The sequence below is a fragment of the Jaculus jaculus genome, chromosome 12, assembly GCF_020740685.1.
Source record: "Jaculus jaculus isolate mJacJac1 chromosome 12, mJacJac1.mat.Y.cur, whole genome shotgun sequence".
NCBI classification, from domain to species: Eukaryota; Metazoa; Chordata; class Mammalia; order Rodentia; family Dipodidae; genus Jaculus; species Jaculus jaculus.
In genome coordinates this window covers 66,236,674-66,254,292 of record NC_059113.1, presented here as the reverse complement: position 1 = coordinate 66,254,292, position 17,619 = coordinate 66,236,674, and the positions used below count along the sequence as shown (strand labels likewise).

Genomic DNA, 17,619 nt, shown 5'->3' with positions numbered 1-17,619 from the left:
ACTGCAGACGAACTCCAGACGCGTGCGCCCCCCTTTGCATCTGGCTAACGTGGGTCCTGGGGAATCGAGCCACGAACCGGGGTCCTTAGGCTTCACAGGCAAGCGCTTAACCGCTAAGCCATCTCTCCAGCCCGCAAACTTCACTTCTATTCAGCAGTAATTGAATAGAATAGAAATAGAATAGAACTGAATAGAACTCTATTGTGTAGATGTACCACATCTTTATTATCCATTCATCTGTGGATGGACATCTAGGCTGGTTCCATTTCCTAGCTTTTGTGAATAGAGCAGCAATAAACATGGTTGTGCAAGTATCTCTAATGTAGTGAGAAGAGTCATTAGGATATATGCCTAGGAGTGTTATCATATGGCAAATCTATTTTTAGCGGTCTCAAGAACCTCCATACTGATTTCCACAATGGCTGTACCAGATTACATTCCCACCAACAGTGCAGAAGAGTTCTCCTTTTACCACATCTTCACCAACATTTATTGTCATTTGTTTTCTTGATGGTAGCCACTCTGATGGGAGAGAGATGGAATCTCAAGGTAGTATTAATTTGCATTTCCCTGATGGCTTAGGATGTAGAACACTTTTTTAGATGTTCATATGCCATCTGTATTTATTCGAGTAAGAACTCTCTGTTTAGTTCCATAGTCCATTTTTTTATTGTTGGCGTGTTTGATTTCTTATTGTTCTGTTTTTTGAGTTCTTTGTATATTCTGGATATTAATCCTCTGTCAAATGTGTGCCTGGCAAAGATTTTCTCCCATTCTGTAGGTTGTCTCTTTGTTCTATTCAGTGTCCTTTGCTGTACAAAAGTTTTGTAATTTCATGAAGTCCCAGTAGTTGATTAGTGGTTTTATTTTCTGAGCAATTGGGGTTATATTCAGAAAGTCATTACCTATGCCAGTATGGTGAAGGGTCTCCCCTACCTTTTCCTCTAGCAATTTCAGAGTTTCTGGTCTGATGTTAAGTCCCTGGTGCCCTTGGATTTGATTCTTGTGCATGGAGAAAGACAAGGATCTATTTTCATCTTTCTACATATAGATATCCAGTTTTCCCAGCACCACTTGAGGAAGAGGTTGTCTTTTCTCCAATTAATATTTTTGGCATTTTTGTCAAAAATCACATGGCTGTAGCTGCCTGGATTAACATCTGGGTCCTCTATTCTATTCAACAGATCTACATGTCTGACTTTGTGCCAGTACCATGCTGTTATTACAGCTTTGTAATAGCTTAAAATCAGATGTGGTGATTCCACCAGCTGTATTTTTGTTGCTCAAAATTGTTTTGGCTATTCAAGGTTTTTTTGTGCTTCCAAATGAATTTTAGGACTGTTTTCTGTATTCCCGTGAAGAATGCCATTGTAATTAAATGTGTAGATTGCTTTTGGGAAGATTGACATTTTCACAATATTGATTCTTCCATTCCAAGAACATGGAATATCTTTCCATTTTCTTGTGTCTTCTGCAATTTCTCACTTGAGTGTTTTAAAGTTCTCATTGTAGAGCTCTTTCATTTCCTTAGTTAATTTTTTTTTTTTTTTTTTTTGAGGTAGGGTCTCACTCTGGTCCAGGCTGACCTGGAATTAACTCTGTAGTCTCAGGGTGGCCTTGAACTCATGGTGATCCTCCTACCTCTGCCTCCCAAGTGCTGGGATTAAAGGCGTGTGCCACCACGCCCGGCTCCTTAGTTAATTTTATTCCAAGGTACTTTTTTTTGTTTTGTTTTGAGGCAGTTGTGAATGGGAGAAATTCCTTGATTTCATTCTCCACATGCTTATTGTTAGTATATAGGAGAGCTACTGATTTCTGTAGATTTATTTTGTATTCTGTTATATTGCTAAAAGAGTTTAGCAGCTCTAATAGTTTGCTTGTAGAGTTTTTAGGGTCTTTTATGTATAGAAGCATATCATCTGCAAATAGTGATAATTTGATCTCTTCCTTTCCAATCTGTATCTCTTTTATGACTGTCTCTTGCCTTATTGCTATAGCTAAGACTTCCAGTACTATATTAAGTAAAGGTAGGGACAGTGGACACCCTTGTTTTGTTCCTGAATTTAGAGGAAAAGCTTCGAGTTTTTGGCCATTTAGTATTATGTTGGCTTTCCTTTTTCATAAATAGCTTTTATTATGTTGATATATGTTCCTTCTATTCCCAGTTTCTGTAATACTTTTACCATGAAAGGATGTTGGATTTTGTCAAATGTCTTTTCTCCATCTATTGAGATGATTATGTGATTTTTGTCCTTCAGACCATTTATATGATGTATTACATTTATTGATTTGCATATGTTGAACCATCCCTCCATCCCTGGGATAAAGCCAACTTGGTTGGGGTGAATAATCTTTTTGATATATTCTTATATTCTGTTTGCCAATATTTTGTTGAGGATTTTTGCATGTATGTATGAGGGAGATTGGCCTGAAATTTTCTTTTTTTGTTCTGTCTTTGCCTGTTTTTGGCATGAGGATGATTCTGGCTACTTAGAAGGTGTTTGGTAGAATTCCTTCCTTTTCTATTTTATGGAAAAGTTTGAGAAGCATTGGTGTATGTTCTTCCATGAAGGTCTTGTAAAATTCATGAGTGAAGCCATCTGGGCCTGGGATTTTTTTTTGAATTTTTATTAGCATTTTCCATGATTATAAAAAAATCCCGTGTTAATTCCCTCCCCCCCCCACACTTTCTCCTTTGAAATTCCATTCTCCATCATATTACCTCCCCATAACAATCATTGTACTTACATACATACAATATCAACCTATTAAGTACCCTCCTCCCTTCCTTTCTCTTCCCTTTATGTCTCCTTTATAATTTACTGGCCTCTGATACTAAGTATTTTCATTCTCACACATAAGTCCAGTCATCTGTAGCTAGGTTTTTTTTTGTTTGTTTGTTTTTTAAGTTGGGAGAGTCTTTATAACTGCTTGGATCTCTACTTGTCATAGGTTTATTTAAATGGTTTATCTCATCTTGATTTAATTTTGGTAGGTGATATGAATCAAGGAAATCATCCATTTCTTTTAGATTTTTCAAACTTAGAGGCGTATATATTCTTAAATTATGTTCTTACAATTGTCTGAATTTTCTTGGTATCTGTTGTAATGGTACCTTTTTCATCTCTAATTCTATAATTTTTGTCCCTTCTCTGTTTCTTCCAGTCAAATATGCTAAGGGTTTATCAATCTTATCCTTTTGAAGAACCAACTCTTTGTTTTGTTGATTCTTTGGAGTGTATTTTTGGCTTCCGTTTCATTAATTTCTGCCCTAATCTTTATGATTTCCTCCAGTCTACTGATTTTTGGTTTGCCTTGTTCTTCTTTTTCCAAGGCTTTAAGGTGGAGCATTAGGTTGTTTATTTGTGAACTCTAATTTCTTAGTATACACACTTAGAACTACTGTCTGTGCTCTTCAGAGGTAGGATTTAGGTCTGGTTTTTCTTCAGTATTTCTATTTCCTTACTCATGTCTTGTAATGACCTCTTTACTTCATTAAGCTGGTTTCCTGTGTTCTCTTTCAGAAATTTGTTTTCTTCTTTAATTCCTTTATTTTATTCTTTGATTCCCTTCATTTCTTCTCTGATTTCCTTGAGCATAGATAGCATCATTTTCTTGAATCTTTGTCAGCCATTTCTTATAAAACAGTCTCATTGGTAATCATTTCTGATAGATTTATAGTTTTTGGTGGGACTGTATTGTCTTGATTCTTTGAGTTTTTTGTATTATATTGTAGTGACTTTTGCATCCTGAATTGATTTGATGCTTGGGTTTTCTACTTAACTGCAGTGTTCCCAGGCATGGCAGTCCACCTCTATATAAACTGTGGATATGAGTCAAAGGTGCCAGGTGTAGCTCTTCTCCCCCAATGAAGCCACAGAATTAATCCTAGGTGTTGAGTTTGCTTGCTAATAAGCAAGTATTCTGGTGGATTGGGTGGAATAATTTACTGGCAAATTCTAAACTTCAACTGAGTGGCATGCACAATCAATAAAAACCAGCACAAAGTATGAAATTGTGGGGATTAAAACAGATAGTCATGTAAAGCCAGAATCCCAAAGGGTGTGTGTTCTACACCCTTAATCTTTGTTTTTTGTTTTTGTTTTTCGAGGTAGGGTCTCACACTAATCCAGGCTGACATGGAATTCACTATGTAGTCTCAGGGTGGCCTTGAACTCATGGCGATCCTCCTACCTCTGCCTCCCGAGTGCTGGGATTAAAGATGTGTGCCACCATGCCCTACTACATCTTTAATCTTGTCAGCTGGGAGGTAAAGATTTCCTTTAGCCTCCTGTTTATCCTTTTTTGTCGTCTTTGATTTCATTAAGCCATCAATGGAGTATTGCTGCCTGATTCTCTGATTCCTGATTTCCTTTAGCCGTCTATTGAAACGTTCTTGTTGATTATCTTCCATTTCCTTCATCCATCCTTTGAGTTCTTTCTGTCGAATTTATTCCAACATATTGAGTCATCTTTTGATTTGTAGTTTGAGTTATTTTTGCTGACTTTCTTCTATTTACTTCAGCCATTCTTGGAGTTCCAGTTTCTTCCCATTCAACAAGCATTTCTCTGGTGATTAAAGATGTTTAGCCTCCATTTAAGTATATTCTGGCCATTTGAATTTCTTCCTTTGAGAAGTCTCTGTTCAGTTCTTTACCCTATTTCTTGACTGAACTATTTGGTTTTATTGTTTAGATTTTGAATTCCTTCTAGATTCTAGATATTAGACCTCTGTCAAAGATATATAGAGATAGTTAGGAAAGCTTTTCTGTCATTCTGTGTGTTGTCTGTTGACTCTTGTTGATATTTTGCTTGTGTATACAATAGCTTTTTAGTTTAATGAGGTCTCAGTGGTTGAGTGTGTGTCTAGTTTCCTATGCTACTGAGGTCTAATTCAGGAAGTATTTCCCTATGCCAATATTATGGAGAGTTCTCCCTATTTTTTCCTTCTAGTCATTTTGAAGTTTCAGGTTTTATAGTGAGGTCCTTAATCCATTTAGAGTTGACTCCTGTGTAGGGTGAGAGAATCTAGGTCCTACATAGCCATACACAAAAGTGACATAAGCATGCAGTGTCACACATGCAGAGAAGGGGTGCATGCATCAGGAGTTAGTTCACAGTGGCTGAAAGGCCTTGGCATGCCTGATTTCTCTCTCTCAAAAAAAAAGTGTGAAAAAAAAAAGGAACTCCTTGTGGGGATATTTTCTGGCCAGCTTGATCAATCCCCTATCAGTTGGAATTTTTCTTCAAGATGTCTTCAATGTTTCTGCTTTTCTCAATATAATCTTCCTCAGACTGAGTGCTATTGTTCCCATAGCCTGCCTCCCCCAATGCTGTGCGTATCCATTTCAGAAGTTCTGTTAGTATCTTGTGGTATCTGTGAGCTAGGAGGACTGTCACAGTGAGAGCTCCTCCTTCCAGACTTATGCTGGGCATCCAGCAGTATTTTTTCCATTTCACCATTATAAATAGAAATGGAGGCTGGAACATTGCTGCTGTTCCCATTGCTAAAGTACAGTTCTACCCAGTATCCCTGGTGTCTGAGGACAGCTGGACCAGAGGCCCACATCTGGCTGCAGCTATGTCTGGCCTGGGCATTGATATGAAGAATATGCATGCCACTGGCCAAGCACTGCACTGAGCTGAGGCCAAGCCAATCAGTGTGTGTGTGTGTGTGTGTTTTGCCTGGAACATCTTTTTCCATCCTGTCTCCCAGAGGTGGTGTTTGTCTTTAATTACAAAGTGGACTTCTTTTAGACAGGTAATGAATGGGTCCAGCTTTTGATGCAGCCTGATAACCTGTGTGTTTTTTCTTTCTTTCTTTGAGAGCAATAGATGAGACAGAGAGAGAGAAGAGGGGTGGGGAGAGGGAGAGAATGGGCGCGCCAGGGCCTCCAGCCACTGCAAATGAACTCCAGATGCATGTGCCCCCTTGTGCATCTGGCCAACATGGGTTCTGGGGAATGGACCCTCAAACTGGGGTCCTTAGGCTTCACAGGTAAGCAACTAACTGCTAAGCCATCTCTCCAGCCCTAACCTGTGTCTTTTGATGGAGGAGTTGAGTCCATTAATGTTCAGTGTTATAATTGTGTGGTGAGGGCTTTTGTGGAGTTTATTTTTTTTCTTGGTCTTTGTGCTTTAATGTCCATTCTAGTTTTGATTTTTTTTTTCTTTTTCTGTCTTCATGTTGATGTTCATTCATCTCTTGAGTATGGAATATTCCATGTACTTTACTCTATAGGGCTACTTTCATACTCATGAAATCATAAAGATAGTTTATATCATAAAGTTTTCTCTCACCTTCTGTTATGAGGGATAATTTTGCTGTATGTAATATTTTCGCTTGGTAGCCCTGTCTTTTAGGTTTTGAAATTCCAAGCTCTTCTGCCTTTAGTTTCTGAAGAGCTTTTAATACTTTTCCTGTGTTTAGTGTTTAAGTTATAGTGTGATGTGGGGAATCTCTTCTCTGGTCCTATTTGGTATTTTTGCATCTCCTATACTTGAATGGGTATGGTCCCTCTTTTGTAAGATTGGGAAAATTTTCTTCAATAATTATTTTCAATAATTCTGTTGAAAATAGTTTCTATTTTCTTGGCCTGTACTTCTTCCACTTCTTCACCATGATCCAAATACTAGGTCTTTTTAGTGTATTCCACAGTTCCCTCATGTCCACTTTTTTTTTCTTTTAAGCCATTTCAATAGACTGTCCTTTCTTTTATGAGGACGGGCGGGAGGGGGAATTGTTGTACCAGGGCCTCCAGCCACTGTAATCAAACTCCAGATGTATGTGACACATTCACTTTGTGCGTACGTGCAACCTTGCATACTTACATTGCCCTGTGTGTCTGGCTTACATGGGAACTGAAGAGTCTAACGTGGGTCCTTAGGCTTCACAGACAAATGCCTTAATCACTAATCCTTCTCTCCAGTCCCACATATTTTTTTGAACTTTGCACAATTTTTAGACTCCTGTTCTAATTCTTGTGACCCATCCTTGAGCTCAGCTATTCTGTTCTCCTCATGCTCTAGTCTGTTGCTGAGGCTTTCTTTTTCTAAATATTTAATTAAATTAATTTATTTGGGGGGGGTGAGAATGGAATGCCAGGGCCTCTAGCCACTGCAAACGAACTCCAGACACATATGCCACCATGTGCATCTGGCTTATATGGCTTCTGGAGGGTTGAACCTGGGTCCTTAGGCTTTGCAGGCAAGTGCCTTAACTGCTGAGCTCTCTCTCCAGCCCTGTTGGTGAGGCTTTCTTGGGAGCCTTTTATTAAAACATCATTTTTGTTTCTAGTTATGCTTTTCTTCAGTATCTCCATCTCTTGTGTGAATTCTGATTTTATTTCCTGATTTGACCTACTTGTCTCCTGGATTTCATTTTTGCATTGGGTCATGTCCTTGTTGAGTTTATTTCAATGACCATTGAATGACTGAAGTGAGTTCATTTATTTGTTTATTCTCCTCCATTTCAATTAGCTGTCTACTGAGTTCTTTCTGAATGTTTTCAATTTCATTGAGCCGTCTTGTAAAGGTTATCTGATGACTCTTCTATTTCACCCAGCTGTTGATGTCTACTCTTGTTGGTTTTCTTCTAATTTCTTTATCCATTTTTGTAGTTTTGTCAGTTTTCTTCTATTTCAGTGAGCCATCCTTTGCCTTGTATTTGAATATCTTTTTGTATATTAACTTCCATCTTGATCAGCCAATCTTTGGTCTGTTTCCACCCTCATTTATACTTTTTCTCCCCCTTTTTGTCATTCAAGGTGGGTTTGAATGGGAGGAATCCTTCCTAATATATTATTGTTGTATAAGGGAGGGCTGCGCTTATTGAGTAGAAGGACAGGGAGAAGGAGAATGGGCGTGCTTTTAAAAAAATGACATCATATTTGTTTCTAGTTATGTTTCTAGCCACTGTAAAAAACTCCAGATGCATGTGCCACTTTGTGCATCTGGCTTTACATGGGTACTGGTAGAGACTTTTGAGTAGCATTGGTAAGGTGTGATGGTGGGTGCCATTCTGTAGTGTGAGTAGGTTTAGTTTCTAGGGTATGCCCTGCAAACATGTTTCTCTGTACCCATACCACCTCCTTACATGGGACAAATAGCAAATATGGGCTGGAGTTGGGTATTCCTCTTTCCTCAGGTCATAACCTCTGATAACACAAGTACAGACCTTGTTGAAGGGGAACAAAAGCTCTCTTGGCCTGTATGCATATGTGTGTGTGTGTGTGTTCATATGTATGTGGGTGCATGTGCTGTGCAGGCTTGTGTGTGTGTGGAAGCCAAAGGCTAATGTTGGTGTCTTCCTCAATCAGTATGCACTGGACTTTTGAGACAGGATCTTTCATTGAACCTAGAGCTCACTGATTGGGCTGGACTAGCTAGCTGCAAGCCACAGGGAGTGTCCTGTTTACACCTCCCCAATTCTGTTACAGAAGCTGCCAGTTAAGTATTATACCTGAGTGCTAGGGATCTGAATTCAGGTCCTTCCTCATGCTTACATAGCAAGCACTTTACTAACTGTACCATTTCTCCAACTCTCCCCACCCTTATCCATAATTGGAGCTTTAGGTTTTTCCATATTGGACTCAGCAGCTGGTGAATTATATATAGTTCAAGTCTCCCGGTCCCCAATGTTGTGCTGTGGTGCTTTATGCCCAGCTGCCTCCACTTCTGTCAGCTGTAAGCTCCCCCCAGTCTGCCCCATATGCTCATTTCTCTCCCACATACAGGATGTTTTCAGTATGTCCAGTTTCCTGTGTGTTCTTTATTACAAGGATGTTTTCAGGTGTCAGTATAATTGCATGCTGCATTAGTTGCCTTCTAGGAGTTTTGGTGTGTATGTTTTTTTTTTTTTTATATTGGGTTTTGTGTTACTGTTTTCATATGTCTTAAAGTATTTTTGTTATCTATAGTTACATTCTCCCCAATATCCTCTCCCTGTCTTCCTGGGCTGACCTGGAATTCACTATGTAGTCTCAGGGTGGCCTCGAACTCACAGCGATCCTCCTACATCTTCCTCCTGTGTGCTGATATTAAAGGCATGCCTGGCTCCCAATACCCTCTCTTATCCCCTTCTCGTTCCTCTTGAATCCATCTGTGTTAGTCAGGGTTCTCTAGAGGAACAGAACTGCTAGAAGGAATTATTTTAAAGATGGAATTATTGGATTAGTTTGCAGTAGTCCAATAGCAGTTGTAGGCCCAAGAATCAAGGAACCTGGTAAGCTGCTCAGTCCATGTGGCCAGATGCCCCAGCAGTCCCAATCCAGCACTGAAGGCCTGGAGGCTTCCTGAGGAGCTGATGGGTTTAGTTGATGCTGGTCTTCAATCCACACTGGAAGGCAGCGAGCAGCACTGGCAGCCAAGTGGGAAGTAGGAAGGGGCTCTTTTCACCCAAAGCTTCCTTATATAAAGTCCCTCTCTGAGAGGGGCTGCCTGCTGTGGGGGAAGAGCTCACTCTGGGCAAAGGACTTTCTCCTCCTTCAGTTAATCCTTCTTAGAAGCAACCTCAGAGACCCATCCAAAAGGGATTTTTGTGGATTACTAAAAAGAGTTGGCAGCACCTCAACTATCACACCATCTTTTCCCCAAACAAGTCTCCCTCCTACTTGCATTTTTTTTTTCCTGTACTAAATTTATTTAGGATTACTTGCATGAACATGTGGCAGAGTTCTTTGTCAGAGCATAGGTAACATACCAGTAGCTACACTACCAGAGCAAATGACTTCCCCTCCATAAGTAATGGAAGGATGGAGTCTCATGAGCTCCTCTCATCCAAGGTGAAATGTTGATTGGACCAATCTTGTGTAGGTCAGCTGCTGTGAGCTTGTAAATGTAATGTCATGTCCAGGAAACTATATCCCTCAGCACTCTTCCCCATGTTCTGACATTTACATCCTTTCTACCCCTTCTTCCATGATTTTCCTGAGCCTTGGAGGGATGATATAAATGGACTGTTTAGGGCTAAGCACTCAACTGTCACTTATTTTCAGAGCTTGTATCTGTTACAAGTCTCTTATATTAGCCACTGTGTAATGTAAGAAAGAAAGAAAGAGAGAAAGGAAAGAAAGCAGCTCTGTAACCATTGCTGACAGCATCACTAATCTAATGAGTACAAACATTTAGAAGGCAGTTTGATATATCTGTTTTGTAAAATTAGTAGCTTCCTCCCTAGGGCCTGTAACCTCCCCAACCATGGGATTCCGATGAGGCTTACATTAGCAGGCATGAATTCCTTCCAATGGAGTAGACCTCAAATCTAATACAAAAGCAGACAGGGAGGTAACTTATAGCTGGCACTAGGGCTTTTGTTTAACAACATATGACTTCTGAGAGTCAACATATTTTTTATTTGTTTAATGACTTCTTGTTCCATTATTTAGGAGTGTATTGTTTAACTTCTATATACTTGTGGCTTTCTCAGAGTTCAATCTACAATTGATTTATAGTTTCATTCCATATGATGGGAAAATGTGCTCTCATTTGTCAGTCTGGGTCAAAGTATATTGACAATGTACACACATTGAAAGTTGGAGTCAGCAAGTCAGACTTGAAGTGTTGCCTACCATATCCTGTGTGTGAGATTGTTCCACATGCCTTTGAGAGGAGAGGGCCTGTTCTAGTGTTGTAAGGAGAGCTGTAAGATGTTTGGTCAATCAAGTTGAGTTAGTGTGGTGGATATATTTTTTTCCTTTGTTGATTTTCTGTGTTGAGAGTACTTCCTGGGAGACATAGATGTAACCTCAATCCTGCTGACTTACCCCCATGTGGCAGGGCATGGTCAGGGTAGATAGTAATGTTTCTCAGAATTTGGGGGTCTCAGGTTGTTGTAATCAGTTTCAAGTTACTGGGATGAACCTCCAGACCAGACACAGTTATGGGAGGAAAGGAAATATTTGAAGTGTACAGATCCAGGGGAAGTTCCATAATGGCTGGCCCCATTTTCCAAGTCCACAGACAAGAGAGAGAGAGAGAGAGGGAGGGGGGAGGGAGGGAGGGAGGAAGGGAAACAAACTACTACTAGCACAATCAAGCAAGCAAGTATTCTCTGAGAACCCAGGCAGAACTTAGACTGCTCTACATATACCTTAGACTGGAGTTCCAGATCTGTCTCCAAACACACCTTAGGGCTGGACTCCAGGGTCAGCCCACAGCAACACCTGCTCTAGCCAAATTACAAGGTTGAATCTCTTAGGAGACATCTACTCAAACTACCCCACAGGGTGTTATGGAATTTTGATCATAAAGCCCTACTATAGCAGTTTTTGTGTTTCTGTTACAGCTGCATACTCTCATCAAGCCTCAGCCTGGGCTACAGGAAATAGACTTGCTGCAGTCACAAGTGCCACAAGGAAAAGGACACAAGTCCCAGACACCAGCCCCAAGTTCTGATGTGGTTTTGTATTTGAAGACAAGAAAGGGAAACAGTAAGTGGAGTTTGGCAGTCACTTTCATGTCTTCTCACTTCATCTGTAACAGCAGCACATGCTGTTTGGTCCGTGCAGCTACTCTGAGGACACAGGATGGTTTAAGGTAGCCAGGGAACTCGGAAGTGTGATTGGCAGGTGGCACTTTCTATCTCAGCACCATGGGTTTTCTTTAGTACTACTGACTTGTATCCTTGTAAACTAAGTGCTTGCCTTACTCTTTGGCAAGTGTATAAGTACAAGTGCAGATTGTTTTTATTCAAGCTACCAGTGGGAATGTGAGACTGAGGGACAAGGACAGAACTCTGAGTAGTTGGTGTATCCATGTTCCCAAGGCTTGTCTTAGACAAATAACCATCAGACAGCTCAGTGCTCTGTGGTTGAATACCTTGACCCACAGTACTTTTCTTTCATTCACTCTGAGATGAGCTGCAGCAGAGGCTGACATCAAAAACAAGCTTCCAGCTGTTCCTGTGTAGTCCACCTGCATCACTACTCTTTGGGAACATTCTAGGAATTAAATGGCACCAGAATTTGGAAGTATGTTTTTCTGCTTGTTTGGTTGTTTATTGCATTTGATTTTATGGAGAGGGGGTTTCAAAGTAGGGTCTCACTCTAGCCCAGGCTGATATGGAATTCAGTTTTATTAGTCCCAAGCTGACACTGAACTCATAGCGTTCCTCCTGCCTCTACCTCCCAAGTGCTAGTTGTTGTTTTTTTTTTTAAATTTAAATAGGGTCTGATCATCTTACCTCCACCTTCCAAGTGACACAATTATTATACTCATGTAGTCACAGCTAACTATGTTCTATACACAGAAGAAACCAACAAGATCCAGATTGTCAGTGGGGAGGAGCCTTCGAAAGACAGTCTGGGGCCACCCCAACTACCAGGGCAAGAACAGGCTACTGTAAAAGACACACCTTGGATCAGAAGAGGACAACTCACTGACACCACACAGGTGCCAGCTATCCTATTGGCCAGGGCTGAAGATCAAAATTCTGAAGACCTTGAACATGACCAGCTTGTTGTCCATGGTGGGCAGGAGGAACAGCATGCTACTGAGGAAGGTGTGGGGGTACTGGGGGTGCTCTTGAGCTCCTTTCTGCCAGACACTGGCATTTCCTATCTTTCTTACACCAAACACCTCAGATTTCTTACACTAAACACCTAGAATTTCACCAAACAGTACTTCACCATTTGGCATTTCTTTTTCTGTGCATTTGTCTGTTTTCTTGAGTCAGGAAGGAAGGGTAGAGTCAACTCTTAATACTTTAGTTTTCAGAAATATATCAACACAAAGTCAGTGGGACTTTAAAAGTGTACACCTCCTTAAGACTCCTCTTAAGAGTAAACATTGCCAGCAGGTAGGTCTCTCATACCCATCTTTTGTCCTGACCTCTTGTGTTGTCTCATGCATTATAATGACTGGTGAATATATATAAGGACTGGGTGGATGGCAGTGAGTACATATTTGAACAATGAAGAAAAATAACATATGAATCCCATCTTTTGTCTAAGTGGAAATCTGAGCTTAACAGGATATCCTGGCATGTATTTTACTACCTAAAAGATGTGGAAACGTTCCACTCCCCTGAGCCAGACATACTCAACACCTGTGCTAGAGATGTTGGGGAATGTATTTGCAGTATCTGATTTTTCACTTTGGTCTTTCTTTTGAAAGAATGTGTCCTCTAAAGTTCTAGCTAAAGAGTTGCATTTTGTCAGCTTCCTGTTGATCATCACTGCTCAGGGCCCTGCTCCATACCTGCCAGCAACTAGCTGCTCATGGTGGGAGGGGAGAGGGAGGCAACCACAATCAGGTGGCCCTCAAGGATCCTGAATATTGAACAGAAAGTCTAACAGCTACAGGCTGACCTGAGCTAGTCAAGGCCTGTGTTATGCACCTGAGTCCAGATGCAGTTATAAGACCTTGTCTGAAGAATAAGCCTACAGAACATGCAGGTTTATGTAGGCAGGGAAAGCGGAGAGAGTATAGCAAGGTTTCCAGGCATCCATTTTTTTTAGCAGTTTTTTAAGAAAAAATTTTTTTATTTGCAAGCAGAGGGAGGGATGGACACACCAGGGCTGCTTGCCACTGCAAATCAACTCCAGATGTCTGTACCACTTTGGGTATCTGGGTTTATACAGGTACTAGGGAATCAAATCTAGGTTGTTAGGCTTTGTAGGCAAGCGCCTTAACCACTGACCCATCTCTCCAGCCCCAGGCATGAATTTTTGAAAAGTTTTTGTTTGCTTACCTATGTACATACATGAAATAGTAAGTCACACACACCCTTGGGCCTCTTGAATGTCATGTGCCGCCTATCACCTTTTTGGTTCTCTTCTTCCCAGGGTATTGAATGATCAATTTTGTACACATAATGTATGTAGTCTTACCTTTTGGTTCAGTTTTCCATTTCCTCTCTTGGAGTAATGAGACATTCTAAAGAAATCCTAGTTGGTACTTGTACTTCTGGTATTTATTATTTCCTCAAACAGTACAACTTTAATTTTGTTGTCTTTTTAAAAAAACAAGGTCTTGGGCTGGAGAGATGGCTTAGCGGTTAAGCGCTTGCCTATGAAGCCTAAGGACCCTGGTTCAAGGCTCGGTTCCCCAGGTCCCACGTTAGCCAGATGCACCAGGGGGCGCACGCGTCTGGAGTTCGTTTGCAGAGGCTGGAAGCCCTGGCGCGCCCATTCTCTCTCTCTCCCTCTACCTGTCTTTCTCTCTGTGTCTGTCGCTCTCAAATAAATAAATAAATAATTTAAAAAAAAAAAAAAAACAAGGTCTTCGGGATTGGTTTGTTGAAATTTGTTGGATGATAGTTTCTGTCATCATGAGTAATACTGAACTGTAGCTTCTTTTTATTGTGATGTTTTCTGATGGTTCTGTATTAGGGAAATGCTGGGTCATAACATTAATGGAGAATTGTTGAATAGAAAATTTGGGTGAGGGAAAAATAAAAAGGAAACATTCAGGGGCTGGAGCGATGATTCACTAGTTAAGCTGTTTGGTTTTAAAGCCTGAAAACTCAGGTTAGATTTCCCAGCACCCACATAAAGCCATATGTACAAAGTGGCACATCATCTGGAGTTCATTTGCAGTGGATGGAGGTCCTGGCATGCCCATTTTCTCTCTCTGCAAAAAAATCAAGAATGCATCCCAGTGCATTTACCTTTTAAAAAAAGATGTTCATTTAGTTTTCCCATTTCCAGCTTAGACTGTAGAAATTTGTTTGGGAATTTTTTTTCTTGTTTTTTATCTGTGCTAGGCATGGGAAACCAGGCCATTCATGTATATTTGGCAAGTACTCTACCACTGAGCTACAGTTTCAGTCCAGAGCCTATTTTATACAAGATTCAGTATTGAAGTGTGTAGCTATAAGAATGTTTTGGTCTATGTGTTCCATTTTCTGAGAAGCACAGCAGAGTCAGACAGAGGAAAATTACAGCAATCCCCATTATGGTGCTGATGTTCTGATGATAGAATAAAATATAGTTTGAAAGCTGGGTTTGGTGGTGCATGCCTTTAATCCCAGCACTCGGGAGGCAGAGGTAGGCAAATCACTGTTGAGTTTGAAGCCAGCTGGTGACTCCATAGGGTATTTCAGGTCAGCCTGGGCTAGAGCAAGACCCTATCCCAAAAAACCCAAATGAAATGTAGTTTGATATCCATGTGCTGATTCTACAGGGAAAAACCAGCAGAGACTGGAAGGACAGCATGACTACAACGTGGATGAAAACAAGGAGTCTGAAAGAGACAGACAGGCAGCCCTTGTAGGGAATGACCAGAGCATAAATGGTAAGAGCAGTATTAGTGGGAGTTGGGGGTCACTTCCATTTTTTTCTGCTCCTTCACACTTTCCATTTATGTTGATTCTAACATGAAGTAGTTAATCAGTTCAAGGAGACAGATTCCTATATAAGCCTTGGAAAGCAGAGGCAGTGGGGCAGAGGTCGCTATGATGCCCCAGAAAGGTGTTTATTTTCAGTGATTTAGGGAATTCTCCAACAAAATGGCTGGGTTATCCCTTTGTCTGGTCACATGTATTTATATCTGTAAGCACAGGAGGTATCCTCATTAATTTATTTGTAGGGAACCCAGAGCACACAGATTGGGCTAGTCTGCCTAGCCAGTTTGCCACAGGTATATCCCATCCTCACCTCCTGAACCTAGGTATTATAAGTGAGCCACCATGCCTGCCCAGCATTAACTTGGTACTGGGAATCCAAACTCAGGTCCTCATGCTTTCATGGCAAGTGCTTTATCACCCCAGCCCACTTCCGGTTTGAGTCTCTTGGCTAATTCCCTCTATACTGTTTTGCAACCAGCTCATGATGTGAGGCCTACACAAGTTTAGGTAGCATCGCTTTGAATGGTGCTTTCTTCCTTTCAGGCTGCTTGAACTTACATCAGTAGTGTAGCTCTATCTCATTTTGGAAAATAATTTTACAAAATCAAAAGATAGGAACATTTTTGTCTCTCTGGACTTCATCCAAAACATTTAGTAGTTTTCCTCTTGAAAAGTGAGTGCTAACAAGCTCATAACCGCTTTAAACACGCTTTAGTTTTTTTTAGTTTTTAGAGGTAGGGTTTCACTCTAGCCCAGACTGACCTAGAATGTACTCTGTAGTTCAGGGAGGTTCTAACTTGCAGTGATCCTCCTACCTCTGCCTCCAGAGTGCTAGGATTAAAGGCGTGCATCATCACACATGGCTTTAGTTTTCTTTCTGATAGCATAAAGTCATGCAAATTATAAACTTGTCATCTTTTGGTTAGATGATGTCGGCCCACTAGGTGAGCACTTTCTTGTTCCATTTTTCAGTGCAAGTTCATATACTGTAAACCAGGGGTTGTGGGGTTTTAGGCTTCAGCTTCAAGTTCCCTGCTTAATCACCCCATCTAGGGCACAGCCTCAAGTTTTGTTACCTCATACCTGTAGAAACTGAAGGAGAAAGTACCTTCATGCTTCAACAGAAATCCTCAGGGTCAAAGCCAGCTGTGCTGCTTAATTATAGCCCCTAGATGTGTTACTTTTGCCTCAATTTTGGCTTTATAAACGTCTTCCATTACCATATGAGCAATCTTTTGTATATGGATGTAGGCACATGTGTAGGCCTTTCTGCATATATATTGACATCAGTTGTTTTTCTTGATCACTCTCCATTATTATTACAATGCAGGTCTCTCACCTGAGCCCAGCGCTCACCAATTCCATTAGCCAGCTTGCCCCTGGAGATTCCTGTTTCCGCCTCTATACAGGTAGGCTGTCATGCTCATGCAGTGTTTTATGTAGGTACTGGGGATCTGAACACTTGTCCTTACCTACTGAACCTCCTCCCCAGGCAGACCCTAAAGACAACTTAAATTTTAAATAGTAAGAGGAATTTCCATCTTTCATTCAGATTCCTCACATGTTTGTTTCTTCTTAATCATAGTACACTTGGCCAAATAAAGAACTGTTTATACAATACAGGGTCTATTCGGATACAGTGATTGTCCAGCTAATGTCCTCCTGGTCTAGGATCATATACTGCATTTACTGTCATACCTCTTTCATTCACTTCACCTAGGGCCATTTCTACTTATCATCTGTGTACTCTTCTTGTTCTTTTCTCAAAGTATACTGATCCTAATTGTTTGGTGGAAAGTCCTTCAATATGAATTTGTCGGATTCAAAAGCTTGCTCTTATGTTTTTCATTTATCCAGGATTAGTTGGCAGTTACTTTCTAGAAATAGAGGTGCTGGCTTGATTTATATTTATTTATTAGTTTTTCTGAGATAGGGTTTCCCTCTTGCCTAGGCTGTCTTTGAACTCACAGCAGTCCTCCTACCTCTATTTCCTGAGTGTTGTGAATGCATTACCGCACCCAACTCTAGATTGATTTTTAAATTATATTCTTGTACTGTTTATTCTTTTTTTAAAGATACACAGTAAACACATCAGTAAGGAGAAGTTAAACAAATACAGTCAAAGTATATGCATTAACTTCACTAATTGTGTCCTATTAGTTCTTGAAGAACACATTTCATAACATCCTTTGGTTAAGCCTAGTATCCTAGTTGACTTTACAGTAAAACCTTTTATCATTTAGGCTTTATACTCAGGTGTCTTAAAGAATCTGATCTTGAAGGATCACTGTGAGTCAGAGGCCAGCCTGGGACTACAGAGTGAGTTCCAGCTC

General features: G+C 40.6%; 1 protein-coding gene across 15 annotated transcripts in view; it reads left to right on the top strand.

The window, feature by feature from the left end:
- Nucleotides 1-17,619, top strand: part of Golm1 (golgi membrane protein 1) — a 136,064-nt gene that overhangs the window by 115,196 nt on the left and 3,249 nt on the right. For 3 of the 15 annotated variants that reach the window (XM_045131189.1, XM_045131192.1, XM_045131185.1), the window contains 3 exons: nt 11,285-11,429; nt 12,248-12,499; nt 15,124-15,234. In XM_045131189.1, coding sequence (XP_044987124.1) covers nt 11,285-11,429; nt 12,248-12,499; nt 15,124-15,234 — 508 coding nt within the window. Of the gene's footprint in view, nt 1-11,284; nt 11,430-11,853; nt 11,970-12,247; nt 12,500-15,123; nt 15,235-16,616; nt 16,696-17,619 lie in introns of all 15 variants that reach the window. The other 12 variants (XM_045131188.1, XM_045131186.1, XR_006632917.1 and 9 more) reach the window with 12 other exon arrangements.